The sequence below is a fragment of the Fukomys damarensis genome, unplaced genomic scaffold (genome assembly GCF_012274545.1).
Source record: "Fukomys damarensis isolate Sample0158 unplaced genomic scaffold, DMR_v1.0_HiC HiC_scaffold_23, whole genome shotgun sequence".
Lineage (NCBI taxonomy): Eukaryota > Metazoa > Chordata > Mammalia > Rodentia > Bathyergidae > Fukomys > Fukomys damarensis.
The window spans coordinates 19,396,768-19,416,381 of NW_022900935.1; the positions used below are offsets into that span (position 1 = coordinate 19,396,768).

Consider the following 19,614-nt stretch of genomic DNA (forward strand, 5'->3'; position numbering starts at 1 on the left):
TTTTTTTTTTTTTTTTTTTTTTTTTTTGTTTGTTTGTTTGTTTGTTTGAGATAGGGTCTGGCTATACAGTTCATGCTGGCCTTGAACTCACTGTGTGGCCCAGGTTAGCCTCAAATTCACAGCGATCCTCCTACCTCAGCCTCCCGAGTGCTGGGATTACAGGTGTGAGCCACACACCAGGCCTGGCTCACAGTTCTGGAGGTTTTAGTCCATGATTGGTTGTTCCTAGTACTTTGGGCCTGTAGTGAGGTCCATGTGATGGGAGCACATGCCAGAGCAAAACCACTTACATCATGAAGCAGGGAACAAAAAAGATTGGGGGGGGATAAGAGGCACCCCCAGTCTCCTCCAAGATAAGCCCCCATGGCCTAAAGGCCTCCTGTTGGGTGGTGTTAAAGCTTCTGCCACCTCCCAATAGTGCTACCCTGGGGACCAGGCCTTTAAAATATGGCCCTTTGGGGGACATTCAAGATCCAAACTTAGCAACCATACCTCCCTCTCTCCTCTCCAGAGTATGACAGATCTTGGGGTGGGTGCTATGGCCCTGTCTCCACTGCTTCTGCCTGAAGTGTCTGACCTCAGTAGGTGCCAGAGAGATCCACATCCGTGAGCTATGGATCATCCGTGAGCTCATCTTCCGGGATTCCCTGTGTACTGAAGGTTATGAGAAAAGGAGGCATCAAGAAAGGTCTGTGTCCCAACAGAGACACAGTGGGCAGACACAGTGGTCAGCGAGCACTTCCTCGAAGAAGAGGTAGAAGCACATGGCGTGGGCCACACCGTGGGGGTGGGGAGTGCAGGAATGGTGCCTAGAGAGAGGAAGTAGATTAGGCAGAGAGGTCTGCAGGCGGAGGAGAATGTGGCTCATTTGGGACAATTGCAAGAAATGTGGCTGACTCTTAAGGCGCTGGTGGCCTGTGGGGAGAACAGGACGTGAGGCAAGACCAGATGACAGAGGCAATGCTGAAAGTTTGGCCTTTAGACTGTACAACAGGAGAGACTTGGAGCAGCATGGGCCAGCCTTTCCCAGGGTACCAGCGGGCTGAGCACTGAGTGTAAATGGTGCACTCTACAAAGACTGGGAGACTTTTCAGGGTAAGAGATGACTTTTGGTCAAGTCTATTTTGAAATCAGGAAAACACAAAGTGGCTTTGAGGTCCCCTTCCAGCCTAAGATGGAGACATTTCTTTCTATTTTTTTTTTCCCCTCCAACATGTTTTGCCTGTCTCCCAGGAGTTTGGCACTGTGCTCATGTTCTGGGCCTGGATAGTTTTGTGAGTTTGGGGGGTAGTTGTTGTGTTGGCTCTGGGATTGAACTCAGGGCCTTGTGCATGCTAGGCAAACACTGTACCACAGAGTTACATTCCCAGCCTGGATAGTATTTTGAGTGTGAGCTTTGACTTCTAGCTGTGTAGCATAACCTGAGTCAGTACCTGAGAAGAGAAGGGGCTGGGGCCATAAAGAGAAGGAGACCTTCTCCATAAGGATCTCAGGGATGGGCTGGGTGTGTGGCTCAGTGGTAGAGAGTGTGCAGCATGCACCATCCCCAGAACTGCAAAAAACAGGGGAAATAAATGTAAGCCAAGGACCTGGGGGTATTAGAGCAGTGGCCTGGACAGACTGTCAGACTTATGTCTAGATGTCTCCCCAAAACCTCATTCAGTCACAGGTAGAGCTTTTCAGCTGGCTGGATCTACAGTGAGTGATGCTGGGAATAAGGGTGTGTGGTTAGCCCACGGATTGGCCTAGCTCTGGGTGATAATGGATAATGGGAAGGCTCGCCCTGGATGTGAATGCTGCCAGACCTCCTAAGGGCATGTAGTCTGGATAGAATATAAGGGACAGAAAGAGAAAGAGGGCTGCTACAGTTTTTTAGGAAGCACGCAGATGCATAATGTCCCACCCCTGCACCCCAAGACACCCACATTGGTCCTGTGTCCTCAACCCTGGGATGACCAAAAATGAAGTCTGCCTACACAGAGCTTACTGGCTAGTGACTGGTGAGGGCTTTCTGCCTGAGCAAAGCTGGCCAGGCTGACCCTGGGGATTAGGACACATGACATGCAGCTAGATGCCCAGGTCTCCTCCGCCAAAAACAAAATCAGATAAATAAAACCAAATAACTTGTAGGGCTCTAGGGTCAAAGCTGGCATTGAGAAGCCCTCTCTGGCAGGGATTTTTGATACTTCCCAGGTCTGGTTTGGAGTCCCAAGGTGGGCCGTGACAGAGAATGGCATGTTGCTGTGGGCCAGGTCTGGCTTGGGGAGATGGTTGGTGGGTCTCAAGCAGAGGGGCATGTAGGTGCCTTGATGGGGAAAAGGACTAGGAAACTGAATTTCAGAACAATGGAGTCTGCTGGGAGCTGGGAAGTAGACCTGGATCCGCTCCTGGTTCTGCTCACTGGCCGTGTGCTTTTGGGATGTCTTCTCCCCTTTCTGAGCCTCAGCTGCCCCATCTCTAGAGTAGGTGGAATTGGACTAGAAACAGAGTAACAAATAGGTTCTGTCTCATATGCCAAAACGGATTGCTGCTGGCCTCTTGGGGCCCGTCAGGCCATGATTATGCGCAGGTGTCTGCCATCTGCACATCTGGGATTGGAAGTCGAGGCATGTGCCATCCTGCAGATTTGCAGACCCCAGAACTTACTGTCCTCAGGTTCCCTCCTGCACTAGTGTTCTTTGATTCTGCTGTGCTTTCTTCTATCTCCTGGGGCACTTCTTCACCATTCATTGCCTGTGTTTGGCTTTAATACCTCCATGACAGGGAACTCACCACCTTCCCTCAGACAGAACCTTTAGATTGGTGCTCTTCCCGTGGAGCTCAGGTTTGCCTCCCTGAACTTGTGCCTAGGTAGATGCCTTGGGTTCAGATGTAGGTTTATAGCCTTATGTACTTAGTGTCTCAGTGATCAATTTATAATTTCTGCCTTCTGGCAACATACGCACTGCTGCTTTGTAACATTTTATGACAGAGACAGCGTGGGAATCTCCTTTGAAAAAAGCATTTTAAAAATATCACTTGTTTTATTACCACAACCTTGTGAAGCTGGAGTTATCCCCTCCATTTTACAGGCAAGGAAACTGAGGCTCAGAGAGTTCACAGAGTGGCCTTCTGAGACCAAGCCTGTGCACCTTTTGCCGGCTGCTCTCTGGGTCCCCAGCCCTGTCCCCAACCTTCTGCTCTCCCGGCTCCCCTAACAGCCCATGGCCTCCCATTCTCTCGCCCTCCGCAGGTTTCCATGTGATCCCCACTATCTCGAGCATCGTCCCAGAGAGCTGCCTGCTGATCGTGGTGGGGCTGCTGGTGGGGGGCCTGATCAAGGGTGTGGGCGAAACGCCCCCCTTCCTACAGTCAGACGTCTTCTTCCTCTTCCTGCTGCCACCCATCATCCTGGATGCGGGCTACTTCCTGCCACTGCGGCAGTTCACAGAGAACCTGGGCACCATCCTGATCTTCGCCGTGGTGGGCACACTGTGGAATGCCTTCTTCTTGGGAGGCCTCATGTTCGCCGTGTGCCAGGTGGGCGATGAGCAGATCAACAACATCGGCCTGCTGGACACCCTGCTCTTTGGCAGCATTATCTCAGCCGTGGACCCGGTGGCCGTGCTGGCCGTCTTTGAGGAGATCCACATCAATGAGCTGCTGCACATTCTCGTCTTCGGGGAGTCCCTGCTCAATGACGCCGTCACTGTGGTGAGGGGCCGGGGGCCACGCCCACGCGCACACAGGGCACGGGCCCAAATCGAGTCCAGGAGCCAATCCCACACCCACCCACTAATAACAGTAATAAAAACCACCATTGCCTGTATGTGCTTGCTGTGTGCCAGGCACCATGCTGAGGCCTCTGACATGGATTTTCCCATTTAATCCTCAGGACACCCTGAGAGTGACTTAACTGTCCTCATTTTACAGAGGAAGAAACAGGCCCAAAGAAGTTAAATAACCTGCTAGAATGTGATAGAACCAGGCAATGTGATAGAACTTCTGTGCTGAACCAGGTCTGTCTCATTCCAGGGCCTGAGCCCTTGGCCTTACTAGGTTATACGCTCCCTCCTTGACTCTCACTTTGATGTGATCTTGGCCAAATTACTTATTCTCCTTGTGCCTCAGTTTCCTCTTTATAGCCCATTTCATCTCTCGTGAGGGGCCTTTAGCTCTCATTTGTCTGTATCTTAAGTTAGAAATTAATATATGCAGAGTTTTGGGGGGAGATTATGGAAAAAGGCCTTGCCCGCTCCCACAAACCTCCAAAAGGTGATAAGTGAAATGAGTTGTCTACTTGCTTGCTGTGTGACCTTAAGCAAGTGACTAGCTCTTTGGACCTCATGGGTGACAGCTGCAAAGTAGCAGAGTGTTAGTGCTTTCCTCCTAGGGTGTAGTGAGGATAGGCACCCAACAGAGGTCTCTATGTAGCTGTGCTGCAGATGCCTGCATGTATCCTCCGACCAGCAGTTTCCTCAGGAAATGAGTGTGTGTGTGCACATTCACGTCCTCCTCCTAGGCGGGACCACTCAGAAAACAGCCGCATGTACAGGAAAATACAAGGATGTGTTTGCGTAGTCCCCTCTTGCACACAGACTCCCTATCACCCTGGCCCTGCAGGAAGCAGCACCTCTGAGCAGTCTGGTATTCAGCCTTGGCTTCCTCTTCCTCTCTGCCCCCTGGCCTGGTCCTCAAGGGGCTGGGCAGAGCAGCAGCCTGGCCTGAGCAGGCAAGCCTCTGTCCCCGGTCTCTTCTAGCACCGGGTTAACACAGGAATCTTGATTCGCTCATTTGTAACACAGGGCCCTCAGAATCCAGGCTATTGTCCTCCCAGAGATTGGTGGGGGGCTGGGGGTTCTGGGGATCAAACCAGGGCCTCATGCATACTGGGGCAAACACTCTCTAGTACTGGGTACAGGGCTGAGGTTGACACTACCAGGAGTAGTGGGTATGCTTGTATCAAGGGGTAACTCAGATACAGCTGCTTTGTATCTGCAGTGCATCTCCCTGGTGGGGATGATAGTGGTGGTGATTGTTGGTGGTCATCAAGTACTTTCTGTGCAGATGTGTATTGCCTCATCTGATCCACAGGTAACTGCGTGGGGTTGGCAAAATTAGGTTGTTATCCTAATTTTATAGATGAAGAAACTGAGGCACCAAGAGGACATAGTAGCTGATAAGAGATGTTGCTGAGGTTCATATCTGCACAGTCTGTTCCAGTCCAGAGCCCAAACACAGACCTATGCCGCACTGCCTCTCTGTAGTGCTTCTGCCAACAGAGCCAGCCCAGAAGGGAGGATCTTGTCCTCTGCACCTGCCCCATTAGCCCGTGTGGTAGTCCATGAATCCCCTCCAGCTAGGAGTGGATTTAGGTAGCCCAGCCTAAGAGCTCACCTGCTGACAGGGCTGTCTGCTGCCGGTGCCCCACCCTGTCTCCCAGACGGCTGAGGTCCAGGCAGCGCTAGGGCCTGGCCAGTGTCCCACATTTGCCCTTCCTTCCTGACCCAAATTGGTTCCTGGAGCTCTGGGCATGGGTGTCCTCCCTGTTTCCCAGACTGTCAAGTTACTCCCTGGGCAGCCTGTGCCCTGGTGCAGCTCAACCCCAGGTTCCTACCCTTTGCCTCCAGGGACTGCCCAGATGCCGAGGGCTTTGGAGATTTCCCTGACATGGCTTCTCACATCTTCTCTTCACTCCCATCAGGCCTGGAAACTCCCAGCTGGTTGCTAGCAGTGCTGCCTGGAACTGGACTGCACTTAGTAGACAGGGAAGCATAGTGCCAGCCCCTGGGGGAGCAAAATGTCGAAGCTGAACCTACTGAGGAGGCCTGAGCCCACGGCTGTCAGCACACAAGTTCTGGACCCAGTCTTATTGGCCTGGGAGCCCTCTGGCTTCTTGCTTTACCTCTCTGAGCCTCCGTTTAGCAAGGGAGCAGGCATCCATGTCCTGCCTATCTCAAGAGGTTGTTTAGCGTTGACTAGGCTGAAGATTGTTCAAAGGCTTTACAGTGAATGAAGTACCATTTTGACAGCTGACAGTAGTGTTACAAAGGCCATCTATTTCCTAGACCAGAAGATGGAAGCCTTAGAGACTCTTCTAGTTCCACAGCATCTGAACTAGGCTGTTCACTGCAGCCACTGGGGAGTTTGGAGCTTTCTCAGTGCACCCAGAGTCCGAGTCTGGTATTGCCTGGCCACATGAATTTTGGAGGTTAAGAACTTCTGTTCTAGTTCACTGTCTGAACCTCCTTGCTTTGTGCTAAAGGACAGACTGAAATCCAGAGAGGAGTGAGATAGGCTGACTTACTAGTACCAGTAGCTGCTAACCCTGGGTCCCTTCCCTTTACTAATTAATCCTCACCACAGCCCTGGAAAGTGGGCACACTTTCTGTGCTCACTTCATAGACGGAAAAAGTGAAGCACAGGGAGACTGAGTATTTGGCCCTGTGCATACAACTAGGGAACAACAGGGCCAAGGATTCCTGCCCAAGTCCTTTGGCTGCAGGGCGTGTGCTCATAACTAGTGTGGCCTGCAGCCACAGTGAAGCCCCTCTGGTTTTTGAGCACCTGCTCGGCACTAGGGTTTCTCTCCAATCACATGGTCTCTTCTTGTGACTGTTGTCCACTGAGGGGATGGGATCGCCATGGTGGACCCCAGGGAGCTATGGGGCTACCCTGCCAACCCACCCACCAGCCTGCACATCCTCCCCAGGTCCTGTATCATCTCTTTGAGGAGTTTGCCAACTATGACCACGTGGGCATCGTAGACATCGTTCTTGGCTTCCTGAGTTTTTTTGTAGTAGCCCTGGGCGGGGTGTTTGTAGGTGTGGTCTACGGGATCATCGCAGCCTTCACCTCTCGATTCACTGCCCACATCCGCGTCATCGAGCCGCTCTTCGTCTTCCTCTACAGCTATATGGCCTACCTGTCAGCTGAGCTCTTCCACCTATCGGGCATCATGGCGTGAGTCCAGGCGTGGCAGGCTGTGGGATCGGTGTGGGAGGAGTCCCCAGGCTTGTGTGGCCTCCAGGAGCTCCTGAGGGCCCAGACTTTAGCTTCAGGCATGAGACTTGAGCCCCAGGCTCCAGACTTGCTTGGTAGCCATGTGCATCCCTGAGGTCATCAAAGGCTTCCTAGAAGGGCCCTTCTGCTGGGCTCTGTGGGATTTGGGAATGTGGAAAAGGAATTCCAGGCTGGAATCAGAAGGGGCCAGAGCAACCTACATTGGTGCTACTCTGGGCACAGGAGAGTAGAATCCAGGACTGACCTCGGAAGCATGGAGGGGATTCTGGGTGACAGGGAGGAAATCTGTCCAGCAGGAGCAAAGCCCATTGTGGGTGCCAGGCTGGGAGGCCTCAGGCTACTGCTTGGAACAAAGCTCATGTGCCCCTGGTATGGGAAGGGGCATTATTCTGGGAGAGGAAAAAACACTGGAGAGGCCCCAGAAAGGTGTTGTTAGCACTCTCTGGACAGAAGCAGCATGGTCCTGGGGAGAAGGCACAGGCTTTGAGTTGGACAGACCTTAGCACTGCCATTTACTGCTGTGTGACAGTTAGCAGGCATTTTATTTCTCCAGATGTCACATCTCTCTTCTGAAAAATGCAAGTCTGTTCCCAGCCATGTGGGGTTGAAGGGACAATTGAGTCGAGAACAGATGCGCAAAGCACACTGTGGATATCGGCCCTTGAGAGGTGCTCAGTAAACAGGCACCTGTTCATCCTGGCTCTGTCAGCCCCTGGCAGCAGAGGCCCTGGGATGGTGTCACTCACCTCTGAAACCTGCTCTTTGCCGACCCCAGACTCATCGCCTCAGGAGTGGTGATGCGGCCCTACGTGGAGGCCAACATTTCCCACAAGTCCCACACCACCATCAAATATTTCCTGAAGATGTGGAGCAGCGTCAGCGAGACCCTTATCTTCATCTTCCTTGGCGTCTCCACTGTGGCCGGCTCCCACCAGTGGAACTGGACCTTTGTCATCAGCACCCTGCTCTTCTGCCTCATCGCCCGGGTTCTGGGTGAGGCCCGGACCCAGGCCAAGGGAGGAGAGAGAGAGAGAGAGAGAGAGAGAGAGAGAGAGAGAGGGAGGGAGAGAGAGAGAGAGAGAGTGTGTGTGTGTGTGTGTGTGTGTGTGTGTGTGTGTGTGTGTAGTGTGTTCTGTTGAGGGGCCGGGCTGATAGAGGGGCTGAGTAGTTATGATACTTTGAGGGGGAGATGTGTAGGTGCTGCTGTGTGTGGTGTAGGTTTTGTGTATGTGGAACAGTTCGTGTATGGGCTCGGCTGTGGGGTATGCGTGGTACTGTGTTATACAGAGGGTCTGGAGTTGGAGTGTGTGGTGCAGTGTGGGAGTAGTGTGTGAAAGGGCTGAGGTATGGTGGTACAGGACGGGGTGCATGTGGTAGAGTGTGTAGAAGGGCCCTGGGCGGCTCTTGGCTGCTCCCTTTCCTTCCCCTCTCTGCAAAGCTGATGCCACAAGGGGCCCTTGAGTCCATGACCTGTGGGACAGCCACAGCGTGTCAGAGTGAAGAGGCCTTGGAGACCTCTGACTCTAAACCTTTTGGTCCCCTGAGGAGGGTCTAAGGCCCACAGAACCCAGTCTGTGCCTGTGAGCCGGGAGTGTGTCACTGCAGCACAGACACCATGAGCACTCGTAGAGCTGCCTGCAGTTCCCCCAGCGCAGAGCCACCTCTGGGGACCAGACCTCGGACCCTTGGGTTCCACTTCCATGTGCCAAATGTGCCTCTTCTCGGTGGCTAAGTCGCTGCCCTCTCTGGCTCTCACCTCCCCTTGGGATGCGGGTTAGGTTTGTGGTCCCCAAGCCTGGCTGTTTCATGTGTACTTGGTGCACTTTTTAAAATGCCCATTGTTTCCGATCTTTATCCTCTAGGGATCCTGGTTTTGTGGGTTGAGGTTACACCCTGTCTGCATTTTTAAATAATGTTTTATGATGAAAAATTCTAAATACATAGAAGAGCAGAATAGAATAATGATTTCCCATGAGCCTATCACATTTAATAAGTATCTGCTTGTCACCAATCTTGATTTCTCTTTTCCCTTCCCCCTTTTGACTTCTGGCCAACTGGAGGCTTCTGTGATGTCTCCAAAGCATATCCAAGTTGGGGAGCCCAGTTTAAGGACCTACCTAGCTCTTACACTGAGGAACTCGGGGTGCACTGGGCTGAGGGACTCAAGAAATGAGTGAGCTGGCTGGGGTCAGTGGAGGCTTCCTGGATACAGAAGGCCCTCGTGCAGACTTGCTGAGGTTCTGGGGACAGCCTGACCCCTTCCTCTTCCCCCCTCCCTGGCAGGTGTGCTGGGCCTGACCTGGTTCATCAACAAGTTCCGCATTGTGAAGCTGACCCCCAAGGACCAGTTCATCATCGCCTACGGGGGCCTACGAGGGGCCATCGCCTTCTCCCTGGGCTACCTCCTAGACAGGAAGCACTTCCCCATGTGTGAACTGTTCCTCACTGCCATCATCACCGTCATCTTCTTCACCGTCTTTGTGCAGGTGCTGGGCCCGCCTGACTCCCTGAAAAGAGAGAGTGTTGCTCAAATGGGGCTTTGGATTCTGTTCCAGCTCCACTGCTAACTTGCTGCATAACTGTCTTAGTTCCTTTTCTCATTCCTGAGACAAAATACCCAACACCCAAATTTAAAGGATAAAAAGTTTATTTGGCTCACAGTTTGCAGAGGTTTCAGTCTGTAGTTGGCTAGTTCCAAGGCAGGGTGGTATGGCAGACAGGCATTGTAGAGGAGAAACGATTCATGGCAAAGCAGGGCAAGCAGAAGGCAGCCAGCAGTGAAGTAGCAGCAAGCCACAAGCAACAAGCAGGGGCCCTCTTTCTGTCCTTTATATCTTATCCAGGCTGCATACTCTTAGGGTGGGAAACACTCACACCCAAAGTAGAACACCCTGAGTCCTAACCAGAACTATGCCAAACCAGTCAGCGAGCAATTTAGTAATCACACACCTTTATCTAGATCCAGCCACCTCTGAAAAGGCCTCACCTATGACCACATGAGGCTTTAGGGGGACATCTACACAAGCCATAACAATGTCCTTGAGCAAGCCACCTCCCTTTTGGGCTACAGTTTTTATAGCTGTAAAATGAGAGTCGTGATAAGGAGTCACTGTGAAGTGATTGACCGGAACATGAAGTAAGTGGAGTTCTGCCACACTTATTTAGAAACTATTTCAGAGACTTGGGTAAAGTCAGCAGACCCAAATCTGACTCTGCTTCTGATTCAGTGTAATGATCACTATCTAGGGATCTCAGTTTCTGCATCTGTAAAGAGGGAATAACAGCCCAACACGGGCAGCTGGGCAGGTGTCTGAGTCAGGTAGCAGGAGGCCAGAAGTCATCTCTGCCTCTACCACTGCCTCTGTGACCCGGGGAAAAGCCCGTTTCTGTGTCTGCATTCCTGGCTTGTGAAGTGAGGGGACTGGGCTAGATTATCCCCAAGAATTTTTCCAGCTTGCTGGTCAGTGACTTCTGAGCATTTCAGTGACCCAGGCTTAGCTGAGAGCCCTACCACTGCTCCTACCCCCCAAGGAAACCCAGGCCGGGATGGTGCAATTTGCTGTACCTGACTCTGTGACCCTGGGCAGGTGTGAAACTCTGTCGTGGCCTCCATTTCTTTGCCATCACTTCTGTCTGCTGGATATAGATCCTCACCAAGCTCTGGATGGAACATATCTTTGTCTTCTCAGGAGAAACCGCCTAAGGCTGGGTGTATCTCCTTCTCTCTTTCTTTTTTCTTTTCTTTTTTGTTATTTGTTTGTTTTTTTGTTTTGTTTTTGAGACAGGATCTCACTATAGTCCAGGCTGGCCTTGAATGTGTGGCAGTCGTCCTGCCTCAGCCTCCTGAAGCAGAAGGGGCTGCCTCCTTTTTCGTTTTATCCTTCTTTCATCATCAAAAAATACTTTCACCCTGACTTTGCAGTTGTTTATGCTAATGGCTTTCCAAACCCATTTTCACTGAAGGCAACATTGGGGCAGGGATGCCTCTTTGGACACAGCCTGCCAGGTGTGAATCTTGGCTCTACTACTTCCCTGTGACCTTAGGAAGCTGCTTACTCTAGGGCTGATGACAGGCCTCCTCTGAGCCTGAGTTTCCTCATCTACAAAACGAGAACAGTTAGAGGACCTGCCTTTTTGAGTTGTGGTAGGCATTAAAGAGCTAATACTAGTGAATGCTATGACCTGAAAAATATCCAGTTAAATTAGCTGCTGTTGGGCCAGGGATTTAGCTCAGTGGTTCCACTGCCTGTCTCGGAAGCACAAGGTCCCAAGTTTGATCCCTGGTACCAATAAATAGATGAATAAGCTGCTGCTGTTACTTCTAGGTCCTCTCAGCAGCCTGTGCAGGAAACAGAGCAGAGGTGCCTTTCTCTCCCTGGGAGGCATCACTCCTCAGGTTGCAGAGTCTGTCCTGGAGCCTGCATTTGAACCCAGGCCCCACCTAAGTGACTGTTGTAAGGGTCATTAGGCTGATTGCACTGTCAGACTTCTCGCCGTGTCTGCAGTAAGAAGCGGACCTTAAAAGGACCTGACTTTAAGTCCTGGGATGGAGGTGGGGAGAACAGACAACCTTCTGTCCTGAAAGCAGAAAGACATCCTCACCTTGGGCCCTGGGGAAGGTGGGAGGCTCTGACCTCCCTGCCAGTGTTTGGGAACCTGAGTCCTTCACTTCCGCCTGTGCCCTCAGGGTATGACCATTCGGCCCCTGGTAGACCTGTTGGCTGTGAAGAAAAAGCAAGAAACAAAGCGTTCTATCAACGAGGAGATCCACACACAGGTACTGGGAGCTGGGGCTTGCCCCTCAGTTGTAGGAGGAGGCTCAGGGAGCTGGGGAGCAGCTGGGCCTTTGCCTCCACTTCTTACACATTCCCGTACAAGGAAGTCCCTTTACCCTTGAGGCCACTTGCCAGGGTCTAGGTGCTAGGAAAGGGAGGCCGAGGGAGTGTGACACCATCTCTGCCTCTAATTGGAACCTGACATAGGTGGGGGGTTCAAGTGGGTTCAGAGAAGGAGACTCGCTGGTTCCAGGATAGAAGGTTGGAGGTACCCGGTTGAGCTCAGGATGAGTGGGGGATGAGCGACACCTCCTGGCTACTTCTGGAACTACAGGGCCAGGCTGAGCAGAAGACAATAGGGTGGTCAATGGGGCACCTTCAGAGAGGTCTGGGTATGGAAGGAGATCAGCAGTGAGGCTTGGCCTGTTTCAGTTCCTGGACCACCTCCTGACGGGCATTGAGGACATCTGTGGCCACTACGGCCATCACCACTGGAAGGACAAGTAGGTAGCAGGCCTGGTGGGTGAGGGGAGTGGGGTGATAAGGGCTCCCCTAGTGCCTGGGCATCTGCCCACACCTGCATGCTGGCTCCATCCACCTGCTTCCTCCTCCCGCCAGGCTCAACCGGTTCAATAAGAAATATGTGAAGAAGTGCCTGATAGCCGGCGAGCGCTCCAAGGAGCCCCAGCTCATCGCCTTCTACCACAAGATGGAGATGAAGCAGGCCATCGAACTGGTGGAGAGCGGGGGCATGGGCAAGATCCCCTCTGCCGTCTCCACGGTCTCCATGCAGTGAGTGCCAGGGGCCAATGTGGGCAGTGCCTGCACCACATGCCAACCCTCAACCCCAGCCTGGAGTGCAAGATCTTTGGGCCCACACTAAGGGCCTGAAGCTTTACCTTCTGCCCGGACCATCCCCAGCATGACCTTCCGGCCCAGCCCCAGCAGGCTCCAGGGTCACAAGAATGGGGGCCTAGCCCGTGCCCTGTTGTCCTAGGAACATCCACCCCAAGGCCCTGCCTGCCGAGCGCATCCTGCCAGCACTGTCCAAGGACAAAGAGGAGGAGATCCGCAAAATCCTGAGGAACAACCTGCAGAAGACCAGGCAGCGGGTGAGACCCTGCCCATGCCCTGCTGTCCCCTTCCCTTCCTGCAGCCCTCAGGAGCCTCACCCCATGTCCCATACGTAGCCAAGCCTGACAGCTCTTCCTCCTGCAGCTTCGGTCCTACAACAGACACACGCTGGTGGCTGACCCCTACGAGGAGGCCTGGAACCAGATGCTGCTTCGGAGACAGAAGGCTCGGCAGCTGGAGCAGAAGGTGTGTGCGGGACTGGAGCTTGAGCCGTCCTTACTGGGGGTCTGCACCCTCCGTGCGCCACCAAGCCCCTCTGAGGAAGTGTGCCCATTCTGGACACCCAAAGGAGCTTGAGGAGGCTTGTTGGCGGTGTGGGGGCCTGCACTCCATCCCAGGGGGTGACACCGTGGGGAGGTACCCCAGATGAAGGCTGTGGCAGAGGAAAGTAGAGGGGTGGGCATGTTTAAGGGACACTAAGGAAGTGGAACTGATAAGGCTTGGTCACCAGTTTGAGGCGTCCACGGTTGTATCCAGGCTTCTTCGGTACTTGGGTTAATGGGGAGTGATGGCGTCACAGGGTATCATAAGGAAGGAAGAGGGTTTTGAAAGAAGGTAAAGAGCTGAACTTGGTTGTGACCTGTTGGGCCTTAGACACCTAAGGGTCATCCAGGGCCCAGGTGCTCCTCTCTTGTTAGCTTCTTGGTCCTGAACCTCAGGCAGGTGTGGGCTGGATCAGGCAGCAGAGGCGGTGCAGGAATGTTCGAGGCTCCCCAGGGAGATTGTAGCAGCTGGGACAAGACCCCCGGGGCCCTTGAAGTTCCAGCATGGGTGGGCAGTGCAGGCATTAGGAAAAGCCTAATCCAGAGTACCCTGCCAGGGTGTGTAGAGGGATCCATCCTGCCTGGCTGCCCGCGCTCACCTTGTCCGCTCTCTCTGTCAGATGAACAACTACCTGACGGTGCCCGCCCACAAGCTGGACTCGCCAACCATGTCTCGGGCCCGTATCGGCTCAGGTAAGGACCTGGAGAGGGGCCCTGGGGCCAAGCACAGCCTGCTGAGGCTCAGACAGGAACTGGCCACAGACCCAGCGGGCAGGACAGGCTTCGCCCTCAGCTCCTCCCAGGCCGTGAACTGTATCAGCATCAGCTGGGGCTACGAATGGACAGAGATCCACACAGCCTGCTCTTGTCCCCAGGCCCAGAGGTGCTTCTGATGGGGTTCTCAGTGAGAACTGTGGTGGAGCCGGGGACAGGCAGGGTACCTGGCAAGCAGGCAAGGCCTCCAGCCCCCAGAGGTAACAGGCCTTCTCACAGTTCTGGGCCCCAGGGCCAGGCCATGACTCAGAAGTGAGGCCTGTTTCTTGTTGGACACCTAGGGTGCCCCAGTCCAAGGAAAGGAACAGTCTGAGGGAAGGGAAGCCGGGGACGGAGGGGCCCCTTGGGCCCATGTAGACAGAGTTCTTTTCTTTCTTTTCTTTTCTTTTCTTTTCTTTTCTTTTCTTTTCTTTTCTTTTCTTTTCTTTTCTTTTCTTTTCTTTCTTTCTTTCTTTCTTTCTTTCTTTCTTTCTTTCTTTCTTTCTTTCTTTCTTTCTTTCTTTCTTTCTTTCTTTCTTTCTTTCTTTTCTTTTCTTTTCTTTTCTTTCTTTTCTTTCTTTTCTTTCTTTTCTTTTTTTTTTGTACCAGGGATTGAACTCAGGACCTTGCACTTATGAGGCAGGCATGGTACCACTGAGCTAAATCCTGGCCCTAGAATTTTTTTTTTTTCTTTCTTATGTTTGCTGAGCATAATGACAAAATGCATTGTGGGAAGTTGGTACATATATATATATATAACACATCTTAATTCTTTTTGTGTCCCCTTGCCCCCGCTTCTTCCCTCCTCCCTCCATCTCTAGATCCCCATCCCATTTGCAAAGGGTCTGTCTCCCTATTTCATATTATCTTTTATTTTGCTCTTTAAAAAAATTTTTTAGGGCCGGGGACTTAGCTCAGTGGTTTCACCACCTGCCTTGCAAGTGCAAGGACCAGAGTTTGATCCCTGGTACCAAAAAAAAAAAAAAAATTTTTTTTTTTTTCCAGTACTGGGGATTAAACTCAGGACCTTGCACTTGCAAGGCAGGTGAGGTGCCACTGAGCTAAATTCCTGGCCCTGCTTTTTAAATTGTTTATACTTCGGGTTTCCCATGTAAGAGTGATATCTTTGTGTGTCTTATTTATTTCATTTAACATTGTCGTGTGCAGGTGCATCCATTTTCCTACAAACAGCTCAGATTTATCCTACTTTATGGCAGAGTAGTACTCCATTGTGTATGTAGACCACATTTTCTTTATCCATTCGTCAGTAGGCAGCTAGGCTGCTTTCAAGATTTAGCTATTGTGAGTTGTGCTACTATGAACATGGGGATGCACAGATCACTGTGATAGGATGTCTTTAACTCTTTCCAGAAGATACTAGAAGGGAAATAGGGTTCTGAAGTCCATCAGATGGCTATACTCACTGGAAGTCTCTGGGAGTTGCTGCCGTGGACTGAAGGGCCCCTCAAGGTGTGGCCCATGCTGGGCAGGGATCAGGGTCAGAACATAGCCTGGGCCTTGTTCTTCGTCCCCAGACCCACTGGCCTACGAGCCGAAGGCAGACTTGCCGGTCATCACTATCGACCCAGCCTCCCCGCAGTCTCCCGAGTCTGTGGACCTGGTGAACGAGGAGCTGAAGGGCAAGGTCTTGGGGCTGAGCCGTGATCCAGTCACAGTGGCTGAGGATGATGAGGATGATGATGGCATTATGATGCGGACCAAGGAGCCTTCGTCCCCAGGCACTGATGATGTCTTCACTCCTGGGCCAAGTGACAGTCCTGGCTCCCAGAGGATACAACGCTGCCTCAGTGACCCAGGCCCCCACCCGGAGCCTGGGGAAGGAGAGCCTTTCATCCCAAAAGCACAGTAGCACCAGGGCCAGGGGTGGCGCCCGTCCCATCACAGACTCTCCCACCAGAGCACAGGCTGGAGGGGACCTAGGGGGCTCCCCTCGCCCTTCTTGACCTGGATTGGCCCTGCCCCAACCCCCACCGCATGGCAGCTGGGCCCACAGCCCCCACGCAGCACGGCTTCCCCCTGCCTCCTGGGAAGCTGCCCCGATCACTGGAACTGCCTTCCCAATCCACTTGGCAGAACTGCTGGGCTGGTGATCCGGAGCCTGCCCTTCCCCTGATCCAGGCTGTCCCATACCGGAGCAGGGCCCAGACCAGTCTCTCAGCCACAAAGTCCCTGCCTCCATTCCGTCACCCACTGTTCAGACCAATCTAACCAAAGAGCCTCTGGCTCCACTGTGGTCCTACCCGGGAAAGGAAGGAGTTGGGGCCTGCCTGGCCCTCGGCCAGGCCCTCCTCTATCAGGGGAAACAGCAGGACTGGGGGAGAATTCAGTGACCTGTGGCAGTCCTACCCCACTCTTGCCAGCCGTGTCACCCTGGCTAGCCACCTGAGCTGTCCTCACAGCTACAGGCTGAGAGCTTCTCTGTGTGCCACTGGGGCTCTTGGGACCCTGAAGTGACTGGAGTGACAGGGACCACTGGCCCCTCCTGGGGCTGCTTCCCAGGGAGGGACTTTCTGGGGCTCTAGAAAGTGCTGCCTTTTTTATGTTTTGTTTGTCCTTACTTCCATGCACAGAGGTACTCCTGTTTTTAGAGCATTTGAAAAGCTCTAGCCTGTCAGAGCTCTGGCCCCCTCAGCCCTCATTTGTGCCTGTCTGCCCAAAACCCTCCCCCAAATCAGTCCTCTACCTGCTGGGCTTTTAACTCTGATCTCAGACATGGCCCCAACCTGTCCTGATTCTCTAATCTCACAGGTGCAGGGCCTCCTGGCACCTGCCTTGTTCCTTATTCTCCGGCCTGACCCTCACTTCCTGCCGAACTGTTTTGTTGTTTTGGTTTTTTTTGTTTGTTTGTTTGTTTTTGTGTGTGTTTCTGGGGATTGAACCAAGGGCCTTCTCACGGAGCTACATCCTAAGCCCTTTTAAATTTTTTTTTTTTTTTTTTTTAGACAGGGTAAGTCCACACTCGGCTCAAACTTACAGTCCTGCCTCAGCCTCCCAGAGTGCTGGGATGACAGGCACACACCACCATGCCCAGCTGGCCTTCACATTCCCCTCCACCAAAGTTCTCCCTCGTGCATACCCAGCTTGCTGTGGAGCCCAGCTCTGGGGAGAAGGCCTCCCCTGCCGTCTCCTGCCCCAGCTGCAATTGCTGGGGTGGACAAAGTCCTGGATCACCAGAGGCCTTTGCTCACAGGCACATACTCCCCACCCTCACTGCCACCATGGCCAGGCCCAGGCCTATGGGTGGCCTCCCCTGGGCACTCCCTCCCCCAGGATCGTGCAATAGTTGGAGTGTCCCTCTTCCAGGGGACAGGAGCATGGGTGCTCAGCCCATGTGTCCATGTCCTCTCCATGCAAGTGCTGTTTTGGGCAGGAGTCGCCACACAAGGTGACGTCGACAACCATGTACAAAGCCACTGCAGCTGTTACCACTCTGCCGCCTGTACAGAAGAAACAACCTTTTTCATATTCTAATAAATCAATGTGAGTTTTTGACAGAGTCCAGGGCTGCTTCCTGGGCGAGGGGCTTCAGGGAGGAGCCTGAGTTACTCAGCTCAAGAGCTGATCCGGAAATGCTTGGCTACCATCAGGTGCCGATTAGTTGTTGCCAGGTGCCAGGCATTCAGCAGTGAGCCGGGCAGGGCCACCTGCCCTTCGGAGCTCTCAGCCTAGCGTGGAAGAGCAGCTTTTAGCGATGTTCACACAGCTGTGGAAACCCCGGGAGCAGTGGTGAGGGAGACTGCTGACGCACTGCTGAGGTAACCAGCTGAGGCCTCAGCAGGTCCCACGTATCCTGTGAACATCCTGGGGCCTGAGGAAAGGCCTACGTGGCTGGGTTGTAGTGACAGCAGAAGAGGCAAGGTTGGGATTTTGCCATCCATGCTCAAGATTTTGATTCTTGCTGGGCATGGTGGCACGTGACTGTAATCCCAGAACTATGCATGACTGAGGCAGGGTATCATGAGTTCAAGCCCAGCCTGGGCAGCAACATAGAGAATTGGCAAGACCCTGTCTCAAAATAAAGGGCTGGAGATGTATCTCAGCGTCAAAGCCCTGGGTTCAACCCCCAGAAACACACAAACGCACACAAGGATCTGGTCCTTAGGGCAGTAGGCAGTCATTGAAACCCTGTGTTCTCACTGTGAGATGGGAACTGTAACTCCTAGATGAACTGTGTCACGGTGTTAATGGGGCTGCGTTCAGCAGTTTGGATCTCTTTGGTGTTCTTCTAAGAGCTGACCACCAGAGGGCCGTGGTGTACACTTAGATCCCCCTGAACCTGGGCCCTTCCAGCAAAGCTCTTTGCTCAGCCTGGGATCTGAGTATAGAGCTGGTTTATGAAGTCTGAAGTGGGCACTGGCAAAAGGGACTATTCTGTGTATCTATAATGGTGCCCCAGCAGGTAGAGGATGGTATACTTGAAGGGTTGTGGGCACCCACCCGGGATGGACCTGTGCAGCTCACCCAGGAGGCCGTTACAACTGCTGGAGCTCACAGGGCAAGAGCTGGGGAGGGGCTGCCCAGCCCGAGCTGTGGCCACAGGTGGCAGAACACAGACCCTGCCAGAGGTGGTAACAGGACAGACAATCTTTTTTTTTTTTTTTTTTTTTGGTACCGGGGTTCAAACTCTGGACCTTGCATTTGGGAAGGGCAGGTGGCAGAACCACAGAGCTAAATCCCCAGCCTGACAATCTTTCTTTTTTGATCCTGATGGTGCCCTCACTGGCCAAATCCAACAGAAAGCTGGAGGGGAGGCAGCCCTGTGCGTGGAGGAGAAACAGAGAGGGCATCTGGGCAGAGTCACTTCTCTCCCTCAGCACCTATTGTCCTTGGATGAAAATGGCATGTCCCTGTTGCTTCACGGTTGTGGAATTTCAGTTTGACATGATGAAAGGGTTTTGATAACATTGTGGTGGTGGTTGCACAACATTATGGATGTACTAAGTGCTGCTGGATTTTTTATTTTTACTTTTGTTTTTTGAGACAGGGTCTCACCATATAGTTGAGACTGACCTGGAACTCACTGTGAATCCCAGGCTGGTCTCAATTCACAGCGATCCTCCTGCCTTAGCCTCCTGAGTGCTGGGATTACAGGCGTAAGCCACCACACCCAGCTGGATTGTGCACTTTAAAGTGGTTAATTTTATGTTACTTGAATTTCACCTCAGTTTTTCTGTAATGGAAGAAGAAAAAAGCAAAAATCCTCATCCCTGACAGCAACAATATCTCATCCACAGCAGATCCCTGTCATCCTGTTGCACTCAATTGGAAACTAATGTAAAACAGCTAAGACCCAGCTCTTAGGAGCAACAGAGAACATGAATAACACAACAGCGCCCCCTTTCGTGGCTGGACTGAGGCTTACGATAGCAATCATCACACCCTTCCTCCCCGCTTCCACATTCCTCTTGCCATGGACCAGCGTCCTGGCCGATGTTGTAGTTTATTTTTTTTTCAAATGAGACAGGGCCTTGCTATGTAGTTCAGGCCAGCCTTGGACTTGCTATGTAGACCAGGTTGACCTTGAACTCCCATGTCCTCCTGCCTCAGCCTCCCAAGTGCTGGGATGACAGGTGTGTATCACTATCCTGGCTGATTGGGGCTTTTGGGGGTGTCCTGGACCTTGTGTTCCCATTGAGCAGTTGAGGTTCTGACTGCTCTGATGTCTG

The 19,614-nt window shown here is 52.6% G+C and overlaps 1 protein-coding gene across 1 annotated transcript in view; it reads left to right on the plus strand.

Moving 5' to 3' along the window:
• Nucleotides 1-16,827, plus strand: part of Slc9a1 (solute carrier family 9 member A1) — a 54,989-nt gene extending 38,162 nt beyond the window's left edge. The window contains exons 2-12 of the mRNA XM_010632813.3: nucleotides 3,233-3,693; nucleotides 6,692-6,942; nucleotides 7,778-7,995; nucleotides 9,286-9,488; nucleotides 11,690-11,779; nucleotides 12,210-12,280; nucleotides 12,396-12,569; nucleotides 12,775-12,889; nucleotides 12,996-13,097; nucleotides 13,795-13,867; nucleotides 15,463-16,827. Coding sequence (XP_010631115.1) covers nucleotides 3,233-3,693; nucleotides 6,692-6,942; nucleotides 7,778-7,995; nucleotides 9,286-9,488; nucleotides 11,690-11,779; nucleotides 12,210-12,280; nucleotides 12,396-12,569; nucleotides 12,775-12,889; nucleotides 12,996-13,097; nucleotides 13,795-13,867; nucleotides 15,463-15,797 — 2,093 coding nt within the window. The 3' untranslated portion in view covers nucleotides 15,798-16,827. The remainder of the gene's footprint in view (nucleotides 1-3,232; nucleotides 3,694-6,691; nucleotides 6,943-7,777; nucleotides 7,996-9,285; nucleotides 9,489-11,689; nucleotides 11,780-12,209; nucleotides 12,281-12,395; nucleotides 12,570-12,774; nucleotides 12,890-12,995; nucleotides 13,098-13,794; nucleotides 13,868-15,462) is intronic.
• The last annotated feature ends 2,787 nt before the right edge of the window (nucleotides 16,828-19,614 follow it).